The sequence below is a fragment of the Neoarius graeffei genome, chromosome 8 (assembly GCF_027579695.1).
Source record: "Neoarius graeffei isolate fNeoGra1 chromosome 8, fNeoGra1.pri, whole genome shotgun sequence".
In the NCBI taxonomy this organism is placed as follows: Eukaryota; Metazoa; Chordata; class Actinopteri; order Siluriformes; family Ariidae; genus Neoarius; species Neoarius graeffei.
The window spans coordinates 78,564,250-78,584,650 of record NC_083576.1 but is presented as its reverse complement, the minus strand read 5'-3'; the positions used below and the strand labels follow the sequence as shown (position 1 = coordinate 78,584,650).

General features: G+C 46.6%; 1 protein-coding gene across 5 annotated transcripts in view; it reads right to left on the bottom strand.

Annotated features, from left to right (window-relative positions):
- kiaa1549la (KIAA1549-like a) overlaps positions 1 to 20,401 on the bottom strand; it is a 235,382-nt gene that overhangs the window by 25,148 nt on the left and 189,833 nt on the right. For 4 of the 5 annotated variants that reach the window (XM_060928288.1, XM_060928290.1, XM_060928291.1 and 1 more), the window contains one exon: positions 15,796 to 16,203. In XM_060928288.1, coding sequence (XP_060784271.1) covers positions 15,796 to 16,203 — 408 coding nt within the window. The remainder of the gene's footprint in view (positions 1 to 15,795; positions 16,204 to 20,401) is intronic. The other variant, XM_060928289.1, reaches the window with a different exon arrangement.

Genomic DNA, 20,401 nt, shown 5'->3' with positions numbered 1-20,401 from the left:
AGCGCGTGGGGCGCACACCAGAACAACAGCGCCAGCGCTTCCGCGCGCTGCGGTTGGAGGAAGTCGGCCGGCCGTTCACGTTCGGCCAGCAGCTCCGGGACGCCTGCTGGCGGTGGCTGAGGGCTGACGATCGCGACGCCGAGGGAATCATCGATTAGGTGGTGCTGGAGCAGTTCATCGCCCGCTTACCAGCCGGAACCGCAGAGTGGGTCCAGTGCCACCGCCCGGCGTCGCTGGATCAGGCAGTAGGACTGGCGGAGGATCATTTGGCGGCTGTTCCGGCGGCAGGACAGCCGACGACGTCTTCTCTCCTCTTCTCTCTCTCTTTCTCCCCTCCCTTCTGTGTCCCATCCTCGCCCCATTCCCCCACCACGGAGACAGGGGCCGGCTCCACCCCAGCCGGCCCGCCGCACCCGTGGTGCCCTCCCGTTTCTCCCTTCTGTGTCTGTCTCTCCCCCCCCCTCAGGTGAGTGAGCCCCAGAGCACCAGTGCAGAGGGAAAGCCCGGGCCGGTTTGCTGGCACTGCGGGGAGCCGGGCCACCTGCAACAACAGTGCGCAGCAATGGAGGTGGGCGCGGTGGTACGGATCCCCGACATGCCAGAAGCTGCCCTTGATCGGGCCAGAGCGTATCGCATACCGGTGAGTGTCCAAGGGGCTACATATCAGGCGTTGGTGGATTCTGGTTGCAATCAGACCTCGATCCGCCAAAGCCTGGTGCAAGACGAGGCATTGGGGGGAGCACAGGGGGTGAAGGTGTTGTGTGTGCACGGGGATGTTCACAGCTACCTTTTGGTGTCGGTCCACATATTTTTCAGAGGGGAAAAATCTATAGTAAAGGCAGCGTGGCGGTTAATCCTCACCTTACCCACTCTTTAATTTTGGGGACTGATTGGCCGGGATTTCGGGGTTTAATGACACGCCTAGTAAAGAGTGGGTCCTGCCATTTGACAGGGGGAGGTCCCGGTGTCGCTTTGGCTGGAGCTGCTGTCGCAGAACCGTCTATGTCATCTCCGTGACAGAGTGAGGAGCCGCCGGCTCCTCCTCTTTCTGTTGGGGAATCCCTCGCAGATTTCCCATTAGAACAATCACGAGACGAGACTCTGCGACATGCGTTTGACCAAGTGAGAGTAATCGATGGTCAAACGCTCCAGCCGAACGCCACCCCGTCCTTCCCCTATTTTTCTATTATGAAGGATAGATTATACCGAGTGACGCAGGACACTCAGACGAAAGAGCGAGTCACACAGCTGTTAATTCCAAAGAGCCGCCGGGAATTGGTATTTCAGGCGGCTCACTTTAATCCCATGGCTGGACACCTAGGGCAGGATAAGACACTAGCCCGGATAATGGCCCGATTCTATTGGCCGGGGATTCGCGGCAGTGTCCGTAAGTGGTGTACAGCGTGCCGCGAATGCCAGTTAGTAAATCCAGCAGCCATTCCAAAAGCGCCTTTGCGCCCCCTACCATTAATCGAGACCCCGTTCGAAAGAATTGGGATGGATCTCGTCGGGCCATTAGATCGGTCAACACAAGGGTACCGCTTTATATTGGTTCTGGTGGACTATGCAACGCGATACCCGGAAGCGGTGCCTCTTCGCAATATCTCAGCACGCAGTATTGCGGAGGCCCTCTTCCACGTCATCTCCCGGGTTGGAATCCCGAAAGAGATTCTGACTGACCAAGGCACCTCGTTTATGTCACGAACACTGAGCGAACTGTATGGGCTATTAGGTATTAAGCCGATCCGCACCAGCATTTATCACCCACAAACGGACGGTTTAGTTGAACGGTTCAATCGCACCCTCAAGAATATAATTAAAAAATTCGTAAGTGAGGACGCACGTAACTGGGATAAATCGCTCGAACCCTTGTTATTTGCAGTGCGAGAGGTCCCCCAAGCCTCCATGGGGTTCTCCCCATTTGAATTGTTATACGGGCGTAAGCCGCGCGGCATTTTAGATGTGCTGCGAGAAAATTGGGAGGAGGGACCTTCACAGAGTAAAAACGAAATTCAGTACGTTATGGACCTGCGCGCAAAACTCCACACGCTCACCCACCTAACTCAGGAGAATTTGCGGCAGGCCCAGGAATGGCAAGCCCGCCTGTACAACAAGGGCACGCGCCTTAGAGAGTTCACTCCGGGAGATAAGGTACTCGTACTGTTGCCCACGTCGAGCTCCAAATTAATCGCCAAGTGGCAAGGACCCTTTGAGGTCACACGGCGAGTCGGGGACGTCGACTATGAGGTAAGGCGAACGGACAGGGAGGGGGCACTACAGATCTACCACCTCAATCTGCTTAAACTCTGGAACGAGGAGGTCCCCGTGGCGTTAGTGTCGGTAGTTCCGGAGAAGACAGAGCTGGGGCCGGAGGTTCAAAAAGGGACACTGGCATCACGTACCTCTCCGGTCCCCTGTGGAGACCACCTCTCCCCGACCCAACTCACGGAGGTCGCCCAGTTGCAGGCCGAGTTTTCGGATGTGTTCTCACCCCTGCCCGGTTGCACTAACCTCATAGAACACCACATAGAGACGCCCCCGGGGGTGGTAGTGCATAGCCGCCCTTACAGGCTACCCGAACACAAAAAAAAGGTGGGTCGGGAAGAACTTCAGACCATTCTCGAACTGGGCATCGTCGAGGAATCCCACAGTGACTGGAGTAGCCCGGTGGTCTTGGTACCCAAGGCCGACGGGTCGGTCCGGTTCTGTGTGGACTATAGAAAAGTCAACGTGGTGTCTAAATTCGACACATACCCAATGCCTCGTATTGACGAGCTGCTCGATCGACTAGGCATGGCTCGCTTTTACTCAACACTGGATTTGACGAAGGGATATTGGCAGATCCCCTTGACTCCATTATCCCGGGAGAAAACGGACTTTTCCACACCATTCGGCTTACACCAATTTGTCACACTTCCGTTTGGGCTGTTTGGGGCGCCCGCTACGTTTCAGTGGCTGATGGACAGGGTCCTCCAGCCCCACGCCACCTATGCGGCCGCATATCTTGATGTCTTGATATCTTGATATCATTTATAGTAATGACTGGCAGCGGCACCTGCAACACCTGAGGGCTGTCCTTAGGTCGCTGAGGCGGGCGGGTCTCACTGCCAACCCGAAGAAGTGTGCGATTGGGCGGGTGGAAGTATGGTATCTGGGCTTCCACTTGGGCAACAGGCAGGTGCATCCCCAAATTAATAAGACAGCAGCGATTGCGGCTTGCCCGAGGCCCAAGACCAAAAAGGGGGTGAGACAGTTCCTGGGGCTGGCTGGCTACTATCGTAGGTTTATACCTAATTATTCGGACGTCACCAGCCCGCTGACTGACCTCACTAAAAAGGGGGCGCCAGATCCGGTCCAGTGGACGGAGCAGTGCCAGCGGGCTTTCTCTGAGGTAAAGGCTGCACTGTGTGGGGGGCCACTATTACACTCCCCTGACTTTTCTCTCCCTTTTGTGTTGCAGACCGACGCGTCGGACAAAGCTGGGGGCGGTATTGTCCCAGGAGGTGGAGGGGGAGGACCGCCCCATCCTGTACATTAGCAGGAAGCTGTCGGTGCGTGAGGGGCGCTACAGCACTATTGAGAAGGAATGCTTGGCAATCAAGTGGGCGGTCCTTGCCCTCCATTACTACCTGCTGGGGCGCCCTTTCACCCTCTGTTCGGACCACGCGCCCCTCCAGTGGCTCCACCGCATGAAAGATGCCAACGCGCGGATCACCCGTTGGTATCTGCTCCAACCCTTCGATTTCAAGGTGGTCCACAGGCCGGGGGCCCAGATGGTCATGGCGGACTTCCTCTCCCGTCAAGGGGGGGGAGTCGGCTGCGGGCCGGACGGGCGCCCGGCCTGAGTCGGGCAGTGGGGGTATGTGGCAGCGGGGGCATGGTCAAGCGCCGGTCTGTGACAGGAGGGTGGAGCCAGGGAAGGTGAGTGGCAGAATCACTACACCTGACGGTAATTAACCTGTGTTTGTGTGTCTTCCCAGTAACCGCGCCCTATTTAAGGAGGCAGAGGGAGAGCAGAGGAGAGCTCCTCCCGGGACAAGAACACAGCATGTGTGTGTGTCTTTACCAGAATAAAACTGTGTTGTTATACTGAAAAGTCTGGCAATAAAAGCCTATTCGTACCTGAAGCTTTGTCCTGCCGTCCTCTGTGCTCCACCCACACCTCAGAGAGCTCTACAGTTTGATAGATGTTACCTCATTGCTTGGCCATCAGGAACTGTCATTCAGGGGGCACAATGAGAGTCATGAATCAGACAACAAGGGGAATTACAGAGAATTTACTGAAACATTAGCAAAATATGACTCTGTCCTAGCCACACGTTTTCAGTCATCAGCTGTGTTTACTGGTATGTCTCACACCATTCAAAATGACCTGATCAATGCACTTGCTGCCACTGTTTCTGACGAGATAACCAGTGAAGTGCAGGCTGCTCCCTTTTTTGCTTGGCAGGTGGATGAGACCACAGACATATCCTGTCATGCCCAAATGTCTGTCATTGTTCGCTATGTGGATAGGGCAGGTGCAATCCAGGAGCGTTTTATTGGATTTTTTTATGTGTCAGAAGGCCGCGATGCTCAGTCTGTGTTTGAGGTTTTGCAGCAGAATATGCATGCTTACAATTTTGAGGAAAAACTTGTGGCACAAACATATGATGGGGCTGCAGTTATGGCATCGTCTCTCAATGGCCTGCAAGCCAGAGTCAGGGCAGTAGCTCCTAGTGCCATGTTTGTGCATTGTTATGCACATAGACTGAACTTGGTGTTGTTCCAGGGTGCTAAATGCATACCTCAAGCAAGAGTGTTTTTTGCAACGTTGTCTGGGTTTGCGACATTCTTTGCGAAATCAACTAAAAGAACATCTTTTCTGGAATCTGCAGAATGTTCAAGGCTGCCCCGAAATGCACCTACTAGGTGGAATTTTAGTTCCCGCATAGTGGGCACTGTGCTTGAAAATTATGATGCTTTGATCAGGATTTTTGACAGCTTAATTGCTGATAAAAGAATGGATGATGATCGAGTTGACTGTGCCAAGGGGTATATGATGAGGATGGAGGACTTTGAGTTTGCCTTCCTGCTGCAGTCCTACTATGACATCTTTTGTGAGACAGATGTTGTGTTTGACATTGTGCAAGCCAAGGCCATGGATGTCCTTTTCTGCAAAAAGAGAGTAGAGGCCCTTCTTTCTTTTGCAGTGGAGAAAAGGTCAGAGGAGGCTTTTCAAGCTGTGTATGTCAAAGCTGCAAATATGACAACAGACCCTTGAGATGTGCCCTTGAGAAAGCGCCGCTCCACGTTGTCAGATCCACAGGAGCATTACAGAAATTTGTATATGGCCATCTTTGATAACATAATTGAATAGATTTCTCATTGTTTTGCAAACCTGGAAAGTCTGCGCTTCCTTGAACTGGTTAACCCAGGAAGGTTTGATGAAATGAAGCTGGTGTTTCCAGAGGAAGCATTCCAGAGTGTTGAGAAAATGTATGGTCATTTTTTTTTTATTTAGGGAGACTACGGTCTGAGCTGCAGGTTTGGTACAAAAACACTGACTTGCAGGGCACTCTGGGCAAGCTGAGTGATTCTCTGTTGTTTTTCAAAGATATGGAGCTGGACAGTTCAATGCCCCAGCTATACAAGCTGCTGTCTTTAGTTGCAACTATTAGCACCACATCAGCTGGAGTAGAGCATAGCTTCTCTTGTTTAAAAAGAGTGAAGTCTTTCACTCGAAATACAATGGGCCAACACCGTTTAAGTAGTCTTGCTCTGCTGGCCATTGAGAAGAAATTAGTGAAGTCTCTGGAAAGCACAACCAGCTGGTATGACAGGGTCACAGACCATTTTCTGGAAAAGGAGCGGAGGGCAGAATTTGTGTATAAATAGTGTGCATCATATAATGTTCATGAATCTGAAGTGTGTATATTGTTCAGTAATGTTAAGAGAATGGTGGGCTCTGTGTTATAGGTTATACCTGGGTATAATATTCAAGGTTCTGTGTGTTGCATAGCCTACCTGGTTATGAATTTCCAGACTGTGTTGCAGAAGATATTCAAGGATGTGTTGCACAGCTGGGTGTTGTGTTAAAGACTCTGTGTTGCATATCAGGGTATGATGTTCAAGGCTCTTCGTTGAATAGCCAGTGATTTTTGGATGTTTGATATTTTTGATTAAGGATATGAGGCACTAGCCTGGCAAGCCAGACTATAACATGAAATGTACAAGCAAAAATACTTTCTGCCACTAGGTGGGGTTGTCTAGTTCACTATGCTAATGGGGCACACCTTTCTATGCTTTGATATCCGGCCTACAGGTTTTACGATGAATGCGTAAAATGGGCTTCCCCTGTTTTAAAAACCAGCAGCCGCCACTGGACGACGGTGTGCAGAGGGTGACTGGCATCATCCATGATGTTCAATAGTTTGTCCATAGACCTCTTCTCTGCCACCGTCACCAGATCAGTTTGTCCAGCCTGGATGTGTCCTTCTTGGATGTGCTGCCCCCCCAGCACACCACGGTGTAAAACAGGACACTGGCGACCACAGACTGATGGAACAGCCACAGGAGTTTCCTGCGGATGTTAAAGGACCGCAGCCTCCTAAGGAAGTATAGCCTGCTCTGTCCCTTCCTGTATAAGTGATTGGTGTTGCAAGTCCAGTCCAGCTTGCTGTCCAGCCACAGCCCGAGGTACTTGTAGGAATCCACAGCCTCCACCTCGACTCCCTCAATCAGAACTGGTCATGGTCTTGGTCTGGACCTCCCAAAGTCAATGACCAGCTCCTTGGTCTTCGAGGTGTTGAGCTGCAGATGGTTCCTGTTGCACCACACAGCAAAGTCCCTCACCAGGCTCCTATACTCCTCCTCTCTGTCATCACTGATACACCCAACGATGGCTGTGTCATCGGCAAACTTCTGAATGTGACACAGCTCCGAGTTGTAGCAGAAGTCCACGGTGTACAGGGTGAAGAGAAGCGGGGCCAGCACCGTGCCCTGGGGTGCGCCGGTGCTGCTAATCAAAGTGTCAGATGTGATGTCCTTCAGCCTGACATACTGTGGCCTGTCAGTGAGGTAGCTGGAGATCCAGGTGACCAGGCAGGGGTCCACTCGCATCCTGTTCAGTTTGTCCTGAAGCAGTAGGGGCTGGATGGTGTTGAAGGCACTCGAGAAGTCCAAGAAGAGGATCCTCACTGTGCCATTTCCCTTATCCAGATGCGAGTGGACTCGGTGTAGCAGGTAGAGGATGGTGTCTTCCACACCAACACCTGCCCGGTATGCAAACTGCAGACAGTCCTGGGCATGTTGTACCTGGGGTCTGAGGAGGCTGAGGAAGAGCCACTCCAATGTCTTCATCAGATGTGAAGTGAGTGCCACCGGTTGGAAGTCGTTCAGCTCGCTGGGCTGATTCTTTTTGGGAACTGGAACGATACATGATGTCTTCCAGAGGGTTGGCATTCTCCCCAGCTCCAGGCTGAGGTTGAAGATGCGTTGGAGTGGTTCACCCAGTTCAGCAGCGCAGGTCTTCAGTAGTCGTGGACACACCTTGTCCAGGCCTGCTGCTTTCCTGGGGTGAAGCTTCCTCAGTTGATCTCTGACCTGGTCTGCAGTAATGCATAGAGGAGTCTGTGTTGAGGTGGGGGAGGAAGGGGCTGCTGTGATGACTGGGAGGTGTGTTGAGGGAAGAAGGAGAGATGGCTGCAGTGAGGGAGAGGGTGGGGGGGACGTGGGCTGGTTGAACCAATTGAAGAAGTCATTCAACTCATTCGCCCTCTCCACTGTCCCCTCAACGACTCTGGTCTTTGTATTGTGGCCTGTGATGGTTTTCACACCTTCCCAGACCTCCCTCATGCTGTTCTCCTTCAGCTTCTGCTCCACCTTTCTCCTGTAGCTGTCCTTAGCTTCCCTCATGCAGTGTTTCACTTCCTGCTGTGCTGCTTTCATCGCCTCCCTATCCCTGCTCCTGAAGGCGGCCTTCTTCCTGTTGAGGACAGCTTTGACTTCCTGTGTTACCCATGACTTATTATTTGGGTAATAGGGCTGGGCAATAAAATGATAACGATACGTATCGCGATAGACACGTACTTGATATCAATAGAAAATGTGTTCGATAGAACGTTTCGATAGAATGTTTTTTGTTTTTTTTCAAGAAACAAGCGTTAGCCAGAGCCCTCTCTGCTTTAGGTCCACTTTCAATCAACTGTTGTTGCGAAGCAAGCTTGGTTGCATGAGCAAAGGCACTCGTCCTCTGGTGCCTAGCAACGCATGGGGAGTGACACGCTGATAGCCAATCATGTAACAGTATCGCATTTGGTTGCGCCATCTTGTTGTCTCGTGGTCGTGTTTATTTTTTTTTCCAGAAACAGCGTGGCCAAGAAAAGAAAGATGAGTGCCGGAACGAGCGAGGAAATTGTGGATAAAGTCAGTAAGGTCAGCTCACCAGTGTGGGAGTTTTTTGTTTTTTTTAAATCGGATCGTAGTCAGACAAATGTTGTCTGCAAAATTTGCAAGACCGTGGTCCCCAGTAAGAGTGGTAATACGACCAATTTGTTTTACCACCTCAGCCGCACTCACCCTTTGGAATACAGCCGTATCAAAGCACCTCGACAAACGCAACAAAAGCAGCAGACCACCATGGAGAGGTACTCGACATCAGTGGCGTATGATAAAGCAGATAAACACCATAAAGATATAACCCAGGCAGTGGCATATTACATAGCGAAGGACATGCTTCCTCTCAGCACGGTGGAGAAGCCCGGTTTTAAAAATCTACTCCACGTACTCGACCCACGGTATGTACCTCCAGGGCGAAAGTACTTTTCCAAGACTGCCATTCCAAAACTTTACCTGAAGTGCAAAGAATATGTGCAACAGGAAATATTGTCAGCCAAATACTTTTCTACAACCTCTGACCTGTGGTCAAGCCGTATGTCTGAACCATACATTAGCTTGACCGTTCATTTCATAGACGAGACATGGAACCTAAAAACCAGATGCCTCGAAACGGCATATTTCCCTGATGACCATACTGCAGAAGTCATTGCAGAAGGGTTGAAGGAGACGCTGCTGTCCTGGAGTCTAATTGAGCAAAAAATGGTGTGCATCACCACAGACAGTGGGGCAAATGTGGTGAAGGCCACTTCACTTAACGACTGGACAAGGCTACAGTGTTTTGGCCATCGTTTGCATTTTGCAATTGGTGAGTAGCATTGTCATTTTGATGGTATCATCCATCCATGTTGGTTACTGGATTGATTTTATTAGCTAATGCATAATATTAATAATAATAATAGTTGTTGTTATTATTGTTATTATTATTAGTAGTAGTAGTAGTAGTAGTAGTAGTAGTGGTATTATTCATGAAGGCAGCTTTACACTAACTTACTGAACCTCATCTATTATCTGTAATTTATGCTGTCATTGTTTTTTCTACAGGTGCTGCAGGAAAGGACAGAAGAGTGGACAGGGCTGTAGGTGTTTGCAAGAAAGTGGTCTCTACCTTTTCTTACTCATGGAAGAAAAAGAGTGCACTCTCGAAAGCACAGCAACATCTCCATCTTCCCACACACCAGCTGACCACAGAGTCACTAACCAGGTGGGGATCAAGGCAGAAGATGGTGGCAAGGGTCTTAGAGCAACAAAAGGCCATTACTGAAGTTCTGTCTGCTGACAAGAACACCAGGCACCTGATCCCAACTTGGCAGGACATCGATGTCCTTGAGTCTATGAATGCGGCCTTGGCTCCTCTCCTGGAGTTCACAGACTCCCTTTCTGATGAGTCATATGTGACCGTCTCTTACGTGAAACCTGTACTCCACCTGTTCCGCTCCAATTTGCTCCGAGTAAATGAGGGGGACACGGAGCTCACAAAAGAGATGAAGACAACAATAATGGCCTATCTTGATGAGAAGTATGCGGGCCCTGACACAGATGATCTCCTTGACATGGCTACCTTGATGGACCCCAGGTTCAAAATCCAGTACATCAGACCAGAGAAGGTAGGGGCCATTAAAATTAGAGCAGTGTCTGAGGCAGTGAATGAAGACCAAGGCCAGTCACAGGCAGGGCCCTCTGAGGGAGCAGCAGATGAAGGTGCAGAAGGTGCAGCTGTTGCTGCACCACCTCTACCACTGGGCGTGAAGAAGCAATGCAAGTCATTGGGGAGCTTCTTCAAAAAGCAGAGTCAAGAAGAGGTTGACCTGCCTCTCACTGATGAACAAAAAGTGGAGAGTGAGCTGGAAAGGTACCTGAGGTGCCCTGACGCAGACAGTGAGTCTGAACCCCTGGACTGGTGGAGGCTCCATGAACACAACTTCCCCAGATTGTCTCAGCTGGCAAAAAAGTACTTGTGTATCCCCGCCACCAGTACCCCCTCAGAGAGAATCTTTAGTACTGGAGGTAATATTGTTACATGCACCAGGGCAGCTTTAAAACCAGAGAAGGTAAACCAGCTGGTGTTCCTAGCACAAAACCTTGAGTGAAAATAAGCTACTTGAATATTTCAGATGTTACAGATGTAAAGTCTTAAGTCTACCTCAGTTTTACTTTAATTTCTTCTATGTTTACAAAACACTATTTTTATTTTATTAAACCTTGAATGAAAATATACTTGAATAGTTTAAGAATAGTCTAAGTCTACCTCAGTTTCACTCAATTTCTTTTATGTTTATAAAGCACCGCATATTTTTATTTATGTTTTTAAATGTTATTCACCAGAGGGTGAACTTTTTTTGCACTAAACTTGCAGTAAAAAATTAAAAATATATGACAGTCCTTCTCACATAGCAGGTTTTGCTATGTTTACATTTAACACTTTGCTCATGTTTTTATAACACTTGAGTTTTTTAAGCACTTTATTATTGATAATTGCTCAGTTTTCATTGTGATCGTAACATTGAACATGCGTGTTGACATTCCTTGCTTATTGGCTGTCAGAGGAAGTTTAAGTTTAAAATAAATGTTTGAATTTAGTATTGTTCCCTCCTGGTCCTTATTTTAAATAGGTCATAAAATGTTTCAATAATTATCGATATCGACCAATATGAAACACTTATATCGTGATACAGATTTCAGCCATATCACCCAGCCCTATTGGGTAACACCGTACAGTCTTAGCAGGGGAGACCACGTCTGCACAGAAGTTGAGGTAATCTGTCAGACAGTGAGTCAGCCCCTCTATGTCTTCACAGTGTGGGCTAAGCAGCACATCCCAGTCCGTGATGTCATAGCAGTCTCTGAGGGCATCTTCCATTTCAGGGGACCACCTCCTGATGGAGGTAGTTGTTGCAGGCTGCCTTTGAACCGGGGGGTGTACTTCGGCTGTAGAAGAACCAGGTTGTGGTCAGACTTCCCTAGTGGAGGGGGAGGGGTGTGGCACTGTATGCATCCCTCACATTAGCATAGAGCAAGTCAATTGTCCTGTTGTTCCTTGTTGGACAATCCACAGCCTGGTAAAAAGCAGCCAAAGTAGAGTCCAAAGTAGCATGATTAAAGTCCCCAGAAATGATGATAAATGCCTCAGGGTGCTGTGTCTGCAGCCTTGCTGTGACAGAGTGAATCCTCTCACATGCAGCGGCTGCATCTGCCTTCAGAGGGATGTAAACACAGATGGTGATCACGTGACTGAACTCCCTCAGCAGATAATATGGCCACAGGCTAACGGCTAGCAGTTCCAAGTCCAGGCAACATAAAACTGTCTTTACGGCGATATGTCCCGGGTTACACCAGCGGTTGTTAACATAAATGATGAGTCCCCCACCTTTGCTTTTCCTGCATGTGTTAGTGTCTCTGTCGGCCCTCACAGCAGTGAATCCCCACAGGTCCACATTAGCATCTGATACAAGGTGTGTTAGCCATGTCTCCGTAAAGATAAATAAGCTGCTCTCCCGGTAAATCCGCTGGTTGTTCAGAGCGGAAAGCTCGTCGACTTTATCCGGCGGCGAGTTCACATTCCCCATGATAACGGAGGGAATGGATGGTTTGCAGCGCCGCCGGTTGTCCACTAGCCTAGCCTTTAGCTTAGCTCCAGCTTTGCAGCCCCTGGGTTTCCTCCTCAGCTCTGCCAGGATGGGGTGTCATATCCCGGCTCGTCCCATTGTTTTCAGGGCCAGCAGCTCCTCTCTCGAATAAGTGAGAAAACTGGCTCCTGGTTGCGTGTTAAAGTTAAATATATCCATGTTATATAGTTAAACACACTATGTCTTTGTAAGAAGAGCAAAAAAGTAAAAAAAAAAGGTGGAAAAAAAGAGGTTTAAAGAGCTAAAAACTACAGAGCTACTGGAGAGGCAGCCGTCTCACACAGCACCCAGAGTGGTTGTTCTCGGCACATTGGGTGGCACCAATCTCCGTTTCCATAGCCCTCAGCCTCTTGCCTATACAGCGAGGGTTACAGTGGGGGGGCTAGTCCTCTGGTAACCAAGAGAGTTTGACTTCCCTACTCGCATCTGTACTGCAGCATGCCTTGCCAGACAGCAGTAGGTACTATTTTTATGATGGTCTTTGGTATGATCCGACCACGAGTAGAACGTGCAATCTCCCGATCGAGAGGCGGACACGCTAACCACTAGGCCAACTCGCGGTCTTTGTATTGCTCTACAATATAGAAAATACAAAATACAGAAAAACCTATGAATGAGTAGGGGTGTACAAACTTTTAACTGGTACTATATGTTACTGCATGATGTGTGGAGTTGTAAAAAAAAATGGAGTATTAATTCCCTTAGTCTAAGTGTATGCAAACCTTTGACCTCAAGTCTAGAATCTGGATTTCTTTATAAAGGAAAAGTAAAGGTATATCTGGTCTATGTCAGTTTATGTTTTGAATTTTTTGCAGAACCGCTATGTAAAGCTATTTATTATGCAACATTTGGCTGAATTTCAAAAAAGAAACCTTTTCTACAAATTATATCATTCCATTATGTCCTATATATTACCATATAAGGGAATGTTGAATTGACACATAACAGGATGTTGAACAGAATGCTTATTTTCTGGTTTTAGTTCACCAAGTTTGTTAAAATGTAGACGAGTACATCTAGTGATTTATACAACAGTTCTATTAATAAGAAATTAATATCAAGTAATTGATCTTTCGGACACAGCATGGTCGAATATTTTGTTTATTTTTGCACAGTTAATGGAAACAATGGCCAAAGAAGCCATAGCTGGGTAGAGCGGGTTGTGTGTTGCCTGATAGTCTGTAATAAATGTAGTAATGACTTCAATGTGAAGAACTATTGCTAGAATTCTTTGTTTGCAATAGACGTCACTTCCGGAAGTGATCTGCTTCGTTATGTATTCAGATTTCCAGTTGACGTTCAGGAATGGTATTTGTTTACAGTCGCTTTGTGGTAGTTTCTTGTGCTTCGCCTCCAAATATGCCAGATGTTTACTCTATATTTGGATTTTCAAACCGATCAAATTGAGAAAAAGACAAAATGTATGAAAGGATACCCAAAGAAGTCATGCAGAAGGGCGAAAGAACGAAAAATATCTCAAAAAGACACCGTGAAAAATGGCTCAGAAACTTTTCACTGTGTTCTACAGGAATCGAAAGTCCACATGCTCATGTTCGCAGCGATCATTTTGTTAAAGGTACGTACATCAACTTTATGGATCTAAAATCAAAACTTCTAATGTTAAATGAGTTTTCTTACATTTTGGATGTCGGAAAACAAACCATTGATGAAAAGGTGAAACTAGTTTGTAGGTCGGCCTCAACTGAAACTCGACTGTTTACGTATTTTTTCAGGTTGTCTATCCATTATCTGTAACCACTTATCCTGTGTAGGGTCATGAGCAAGCTGGAGCCTATCCCAGCTGACTATGGGTGAGAGGCGGGGTACACCCTGGACAAATCGCCAGCAGGGCTGACACATAGACACAAACAGCCATTCATACTCACACTCATTCACACCTACGGTTAATTTAGAGCCACCAGTTAACCTAACCTGCATGTCTTTGGACTGTGGGGGAAACCGGGGCACCTGGAGGAAACCCACGCAGATGCGGGGAGAACATGCAAACTCCACACAGAAAGGCCCCCATCGGCAACTGGGCTCAAACCCAGAACCTTCTTGCTGTGAGGTGACAGTGCTAACCACTACACCAGCGTGCCGCCTCAGGTTATCCAATGATATCAATTCATAAGTCTGAGCTACGTTTGAAATGTCATGAAATAAAATGTAAGTTATCATTGCAAAAATGCCTACAAAAGCTCCAACTTGAATCACATACTACACTTCAGCTTACATTACTTCCCCTCACAAAAATAAGACAATTATTGTCCTTTAGAAGTCTTATTCCAACATCATGAACCCACCCACAAATGAAAAAGTTATAGAATTCAAGACCTTTGAAAGCTTTCATTTGATTATTCGTGTAAAATGATGTTTGGACGACCAGATAACTGGAAATGTCCAGAAAGTGTGTTTGGAAAGTTGTTCAAATCGCTTGAAAAGTCCGTCTTTTTTAAAGCTAGACAGGTGGTCATTGTGATATATTTTTATTTCTGTAATATCTCAAAAAAAACAACAGGCCATTCTGTGGCTGGGAAGTTATTTAATTTGAAGGGATTCCTGAGCAAATAATGTACATGAAATTGCTCACTTCGCGCAGACAGAGGAAGTCCGTGTGCACATGTGCAGGTTTACCTCCTTCTTCTTTTGGGTTTTATGACAGCTGGCATCCACAGTGTTGCATTACTGCCATCTACAGGTTTACCTTTGACCGTGCACTGGCAATTATATCATTCTGTCGCTAAACAAACAGCTGATCACACCGAGGTGCTCACTGACCACCGATATTTATTAGTTTGGTCCTGCATTTCCTTTCCTTCATATATAACATATCGTCTTTTCTTCTCGCTTTCCGTTACTGTAGTCGGTCTTTCACATTTCATTCGCGTCCTCCATTTTCCTCTCCTGTTTCAAATTTGTATCCCATAATGCCTCGCACGAACGGGGAAAGCCCACCATGTGATGCATGACATAGTATCTTGAATTGGGTCATGGTGAAGCAGGAAAAAATAGCGGAGAATTTTGGGCCATGTGGCCTTAAATTCATTAATTGTTCTATTGTTAAAAAAAAAAAAACCTAATAAAATTGGAAGTCTGTGATTCAAATTCAGTCCACTAAACAAAAATAATTGGGTGTCAGAGAAAATTATTTTATGACCTACAATATCTCAATGTACTTTTTTTTGATATCTCGATTTTGCTTTTGGTTCTAGCAACATTCTAGTCTGTTAACATAGTCAGATGGAGAATGTTTTCCACAAAATGACGATGGACATGGCTTGGACGCCATTTTTGATTGTTGCCCTACAGTTGGAAACCAGAAATGAACCCTGAGGCAAAAAGTCATGATTGCAAACAAAGAATTGGAATTTTATGTAGTGAACACAGACAAGCGGAGTGGCACCAAACAATGAGCTGAATAAATGCTGGTATAATAAATATTAGCACTCTTGGAATCAAAATTAGTGGACTGAACTAACTGTTGTATAAAAATCTATCTATCTATCTATCTATCTATCTATATATATATCACACTATACTAATACTATATACTAGTATTATTGCAGTATGATATATTTTATAAGTTTCGTTTTTCCTTACCTTTTCATTTACCCTTTTTAACCCTTTTTTTGTTGGATGGTTATTTGTGAATTTCTTTGAGTTTGTAAAGTCATGTAAAATTTGTAAATGCCATTAAAAAGCTAGTACGACTAAAGTACATGCTACACATTTATATAAAATGCTGTATATAGTGCATGTTGTACAGTATATATCATTAAAAGATGGTATTTACTTGAACGTGTAAATGTGGACAGTGAGGACGTACAGGCTTGGGGAGGCTACACTGGTGCAGGTCAGGCTCAAACGACGGGCCACGCTGCAGTGCTCCAGCCGGGTGGTCCATGGTGCCGGGAGCGCTGGTCACTCCGTCTGCGTAGGGACCACTCTGAGGAGGCGGGTACGGAGGGTGGGGGCCGTGCCGGGAGTGGTGTTGGTGGTGGCTGCGTCCAGACGGCTCGGCCGAAGCCAAACCAAACGCATTATCCAGCAGGAGGTGCATCTGCTGCCGTACCTCGTCAATGGAGGGCTGGGAGCTCAGAGTGGACGAGTCTGAGTGACCTTTACCGTGGTGACTGCCTCCGAAACCCAGAGAGCTCATGAGGCGATCCACATCTGTCTCTTCAAATGGTTCTGGTTCAGCCTGGCCCCACACACACACACACACACAAAATACAAAAGCACACACAGAAACTCAGGGAGAGAATATAGAGAATGTAAATTATATGCAAACACACACACGCGTGCGCGCACACACACACACTGACCAAGATTTACACAAATACAATTTCACACACACTTCCATAAAGTACTATACGCTCACAAAGTTGATTTAATAAGACAAACAGTCTCACTGGTGGACACACAGATTGATATTGCCATAAAGTGTGCACACGCACATACACACACATACACAAATTGGACTGATCCAATTTGCAAGTTAAAAGCTCAGCACATTTATGACTATTAACTCATATCGAATTCCCCATAGGAACCCCTGAACAGTCTATAATCATATTCATACTGGCCGGGATTGCGGCAGCTCTTGCAGTCTAATTGTCAAGCTTTAGAGACGCTAGAACTCGCTCTGAATATGCTCCAAGCTCTGCTTCTCCCTCAGTGCTGTTTAAAATGGACCGAGTGGTAATCATCTTTGCTTTAGCCTCTAAGAAGACTCTAGTGATTACTGCAGGAAGGGACTGAAAAAGCCGTATCTTTCCCAAGCAGACCGTAAAGGTTCTGGGCCACACAGAGAGACTAGAGCAGAACAGCAGCAAAGATGCAATGGGAGGTTTTATACAGTCTGTACACGACCATCAATGTTACCAAGGATGAGCTTTCTGAATACAAACCTGGAATTTCTGGGTCTAATGGTTCAGATAAAGCAAATGCACAAAAATTACTTTTTTGTACCTTTAAAATTTTGTCTGTTTTTTACAAGCCACAACAGTCCAGATGTGGATGCAGCAAAGTATTTCAGTGAACTGAACCAAGTATACCGCATCAGAACCAATTAACGTATGAAAATAACTGCTGTAGTCCATCCTCTGTTCCTATTTGTTCATCTATGATCTTCTGTTCAGGAAACCCACAGGGCAAAGGAAAGTGTTTTCAGTTTTCAGAGACTTTCATAGATTTTTCCTTTTATTTATCCTCTCTGATCGGATTAGTGAAGCGACGATATGGACAACAGAATATTTAATGGTCACAACCAAAGAGTTTATAATACAAAAGCCTTCTGAGTCTTCTGACTTCTGTGCCCACAAATAAATTTATCATTTATTAATTAAAAATGATTTTTTTTTTCCAGAAAAACACAGATGGCACAAGCATATGTTATTTAAAACACTTTTGTTTAAAGCTACGGTCACACTACAGCTCGCGATACTTTGCGATAGTTATCGATGAAAATGACGCGTTTTGGTGACGATGTATGGGGATATACAGGCGAGCTAAAAGTTATGGTCACACAGCAGGAGAACACTTGACTGTTACGCCTTCGAGCATCTGTGCTCGCTCACAGGACCCAGTCGTTATGAGAAACACCTGATGCTGATTTGAGCGCAGTCAGAACGTGCATATAAGGACACAGAGGCTTTGTGAAATTATCGCTGGAACATTTGTTTCTTGCCATGTTTATGACTCTGCTTTCGGTTTCGTTTGTATTTAATATCACAGTTGCTAATAAACACTCTTCTTGCACTTACATCTGGCTACCACCACATACCTGACAGAATACTTCACAAAGTCTCTGTGAAAACAGTGTCCTTATATGTACGTGCTGATTGCGCTCAAATCAGCATCAGGTGTTTCCCATAATGACTGGGTCCCAAGCACACAAACAATGCGCTCCAAAGGATCTCTGAATGTAAATGCACTTTTTAAGTCTCAGTGAAAGTTAGGCTGTGCTGAGCAGCTGTGTTGATGAGGCTCCCACGAGCATGGTGGACATGGATTTGAGACAAATACATCTCAAGAGGCTCGATGAAGATTCCCCAAGCTTTGGGAAATATTCCCAAACCCATCTGTGAGTATTCGCTGCTTAGTTCATCGCCACCAAATTCCAGTGCATGCACTGAAATTTTTCGTGACATTTTTGGCCACTCACAAAGCGGAGACACACCAAAAAACAACTCGTGAAGCTCGGAAAACAACTGCCATGTATTGCATTGTGATGGAGTGCCTGTCACTACAGTTGAGTATGTGCTCTGACTGCCATACTAACGAGCCTGGCTCTTTGGTGCTGTGGTCAGGGTGCAGGTTTGATACCCTGTAGATCTGGGTTCAAGGCAGGATACGGTGACTGTTCTTTTGCTTTGCTACAGATGGCGTCAGAAATGGGATGGCTTGCCGGGAGGCCATCGGAGGTGTGCCCTGTGTATGAGCTGTACAAGGGACCCCCAGGATAGGTGGCCCCTGTGTGAAGCCAGAGATGGGTGAAGCATGAGTGTGTGGGGCACCCTGGTATGGGAGAAGTATGGCTGGGGGATGCGTGAGGGATGCCTGTGTGTGAAGTGCACAGGTGTGCCTCCTGAAGGGGAGGGCAGTGTGAGATGGCATGCCTGTCACTACAGTTGAGTATGTGCTTTGACTGCCATATCAACAAGCCTGGCTCTTTGGTGTTGTGGTCAGGGTGCAGGTTTGGCACCCTGTAGATCTAGGTTCAAGGCAGGATAAGGTGACTGTTCTCTTGCATTGGTAGCGATGCTACCAATTTTTCATCACCAAGTATTTGCAAATCCATCATGAGCTGTGGTGTGGCCTAAAATAGAAACTTATCTGTTTAATACATGCACATTTATCTTGGATACACTTCCAACATTCAGTGTTAACAGTCTCTTAATGACTAGTCCTTGATATTGATGATGTAATATAATTTATGCAGTGGGTGACACAATGGTGCAGTGGTTAACACTGTCGCCTCACAGCAAGAAGATTCTGGGTTTGAACCTTGTGGCCAACTGGGGCCTTCCTTCCTGGGGCCTGGAGTTTGCATGTTCTCCCCATGCCTGTGTGGGTTTCCTATGGGTCCTCTGGTTTCCTCCCAGTCCAAAGACATGCAGATTAGGTCCATTGTCTACTCGAAGTTACCCAATGAATGGTTGTTTCTGTATTAGTCCTGCAATAGACTGAAGACCTGTCCAGGGTGTTCCCTACCTCTCAGCTGGGATTAGTTTTCCCTGCAACCCTGATGGACAAGTGGTATCGATAATGGATGGATGGATGGATGGATGGATGATTTAAGCATTATTGTCCCAACTGCATTAGTCAGTAAGAACACACATCTTGTTTTCCTTGTAAAATGTTCTCAGTACATGCATGCAGTTGTTGGTTTACTCAAAAAGAGCTTGCTGTAGTACATTTTTCCAAAACACTGAGGGGCACAGAATGGTTTCGGACTGTTAGCTGAACAGCTTCACATCATCATCATACTTTTGAATGGTAGCTGCAGGAAATAACATTTTTAATATCACCTCATGACAATGTGTTTTAAATACTGTATTGCAATACATTCTGCAGTAGCACTCACACTGTTAAACTTGTGTAATGTACGTATAGTATCTGGAAGACAAGTTCTTGAACACTGGGCGCCTTTTTAAAGACGACCTGGCAGGCAGTGTTAGCGGTGAGAGAGGCACAAATGCAGCAAAAAGACCCTGAGAAGCCGTCTTACAGCTCCAGGGCTCCTGGTTTGATCCTGAGCTCAGGTTACTGTCTGTGCAGAGTTTTGCACATTCTCCCTGGGGTTTTGTGGGCTTCCTCTGGGTTCTCAGGTTACCTCCCAAAAACACAGAGGGGAACTGTCAGGGCTTTCTAGTCCTTCAGAGAAGACTCAAACATATCAGCATTTCAAATGTTATATTTAATTTCGTTCATTCTTTCCTAATTTCATTGTAATTATTCTCTTCTAATTCTAATTTGGCCTCATTTTCTATCAAATTAGCTTCAGAAATGAAAGGGTTACTGTCCTGAAAACATTAAAATCAAGTTATCCAATGAGATTGTTTTGTTTGTTGTCTCTAGGCTGAGAAAAGTTTAGAGCTGCTCACTCATTGGTTAAGACTTCATTGCCGGGACAGAAGGCCATGGCAGTGTACGTTTATGTCGTAAGTGGCAGATGAATTAACCAATCAGATTTTGATTTATAGTGGGAGGGACAGGGCAGCACAGTGGTGTAGTGGTTAGCGCTGTCGCCTCACAGCAAGAAGGTCCGGGTTCGAGCCCTGTGGCCGGCGACGGCCTTTCTGTGTGGAGTTTGCATGTTCTCCCCGTGTCCGCGTGGGTTTCCTCCGGGTGCTCCAGTTTCCCCCACAGTCCAAAGACATGCAGGTTAGGTTAAC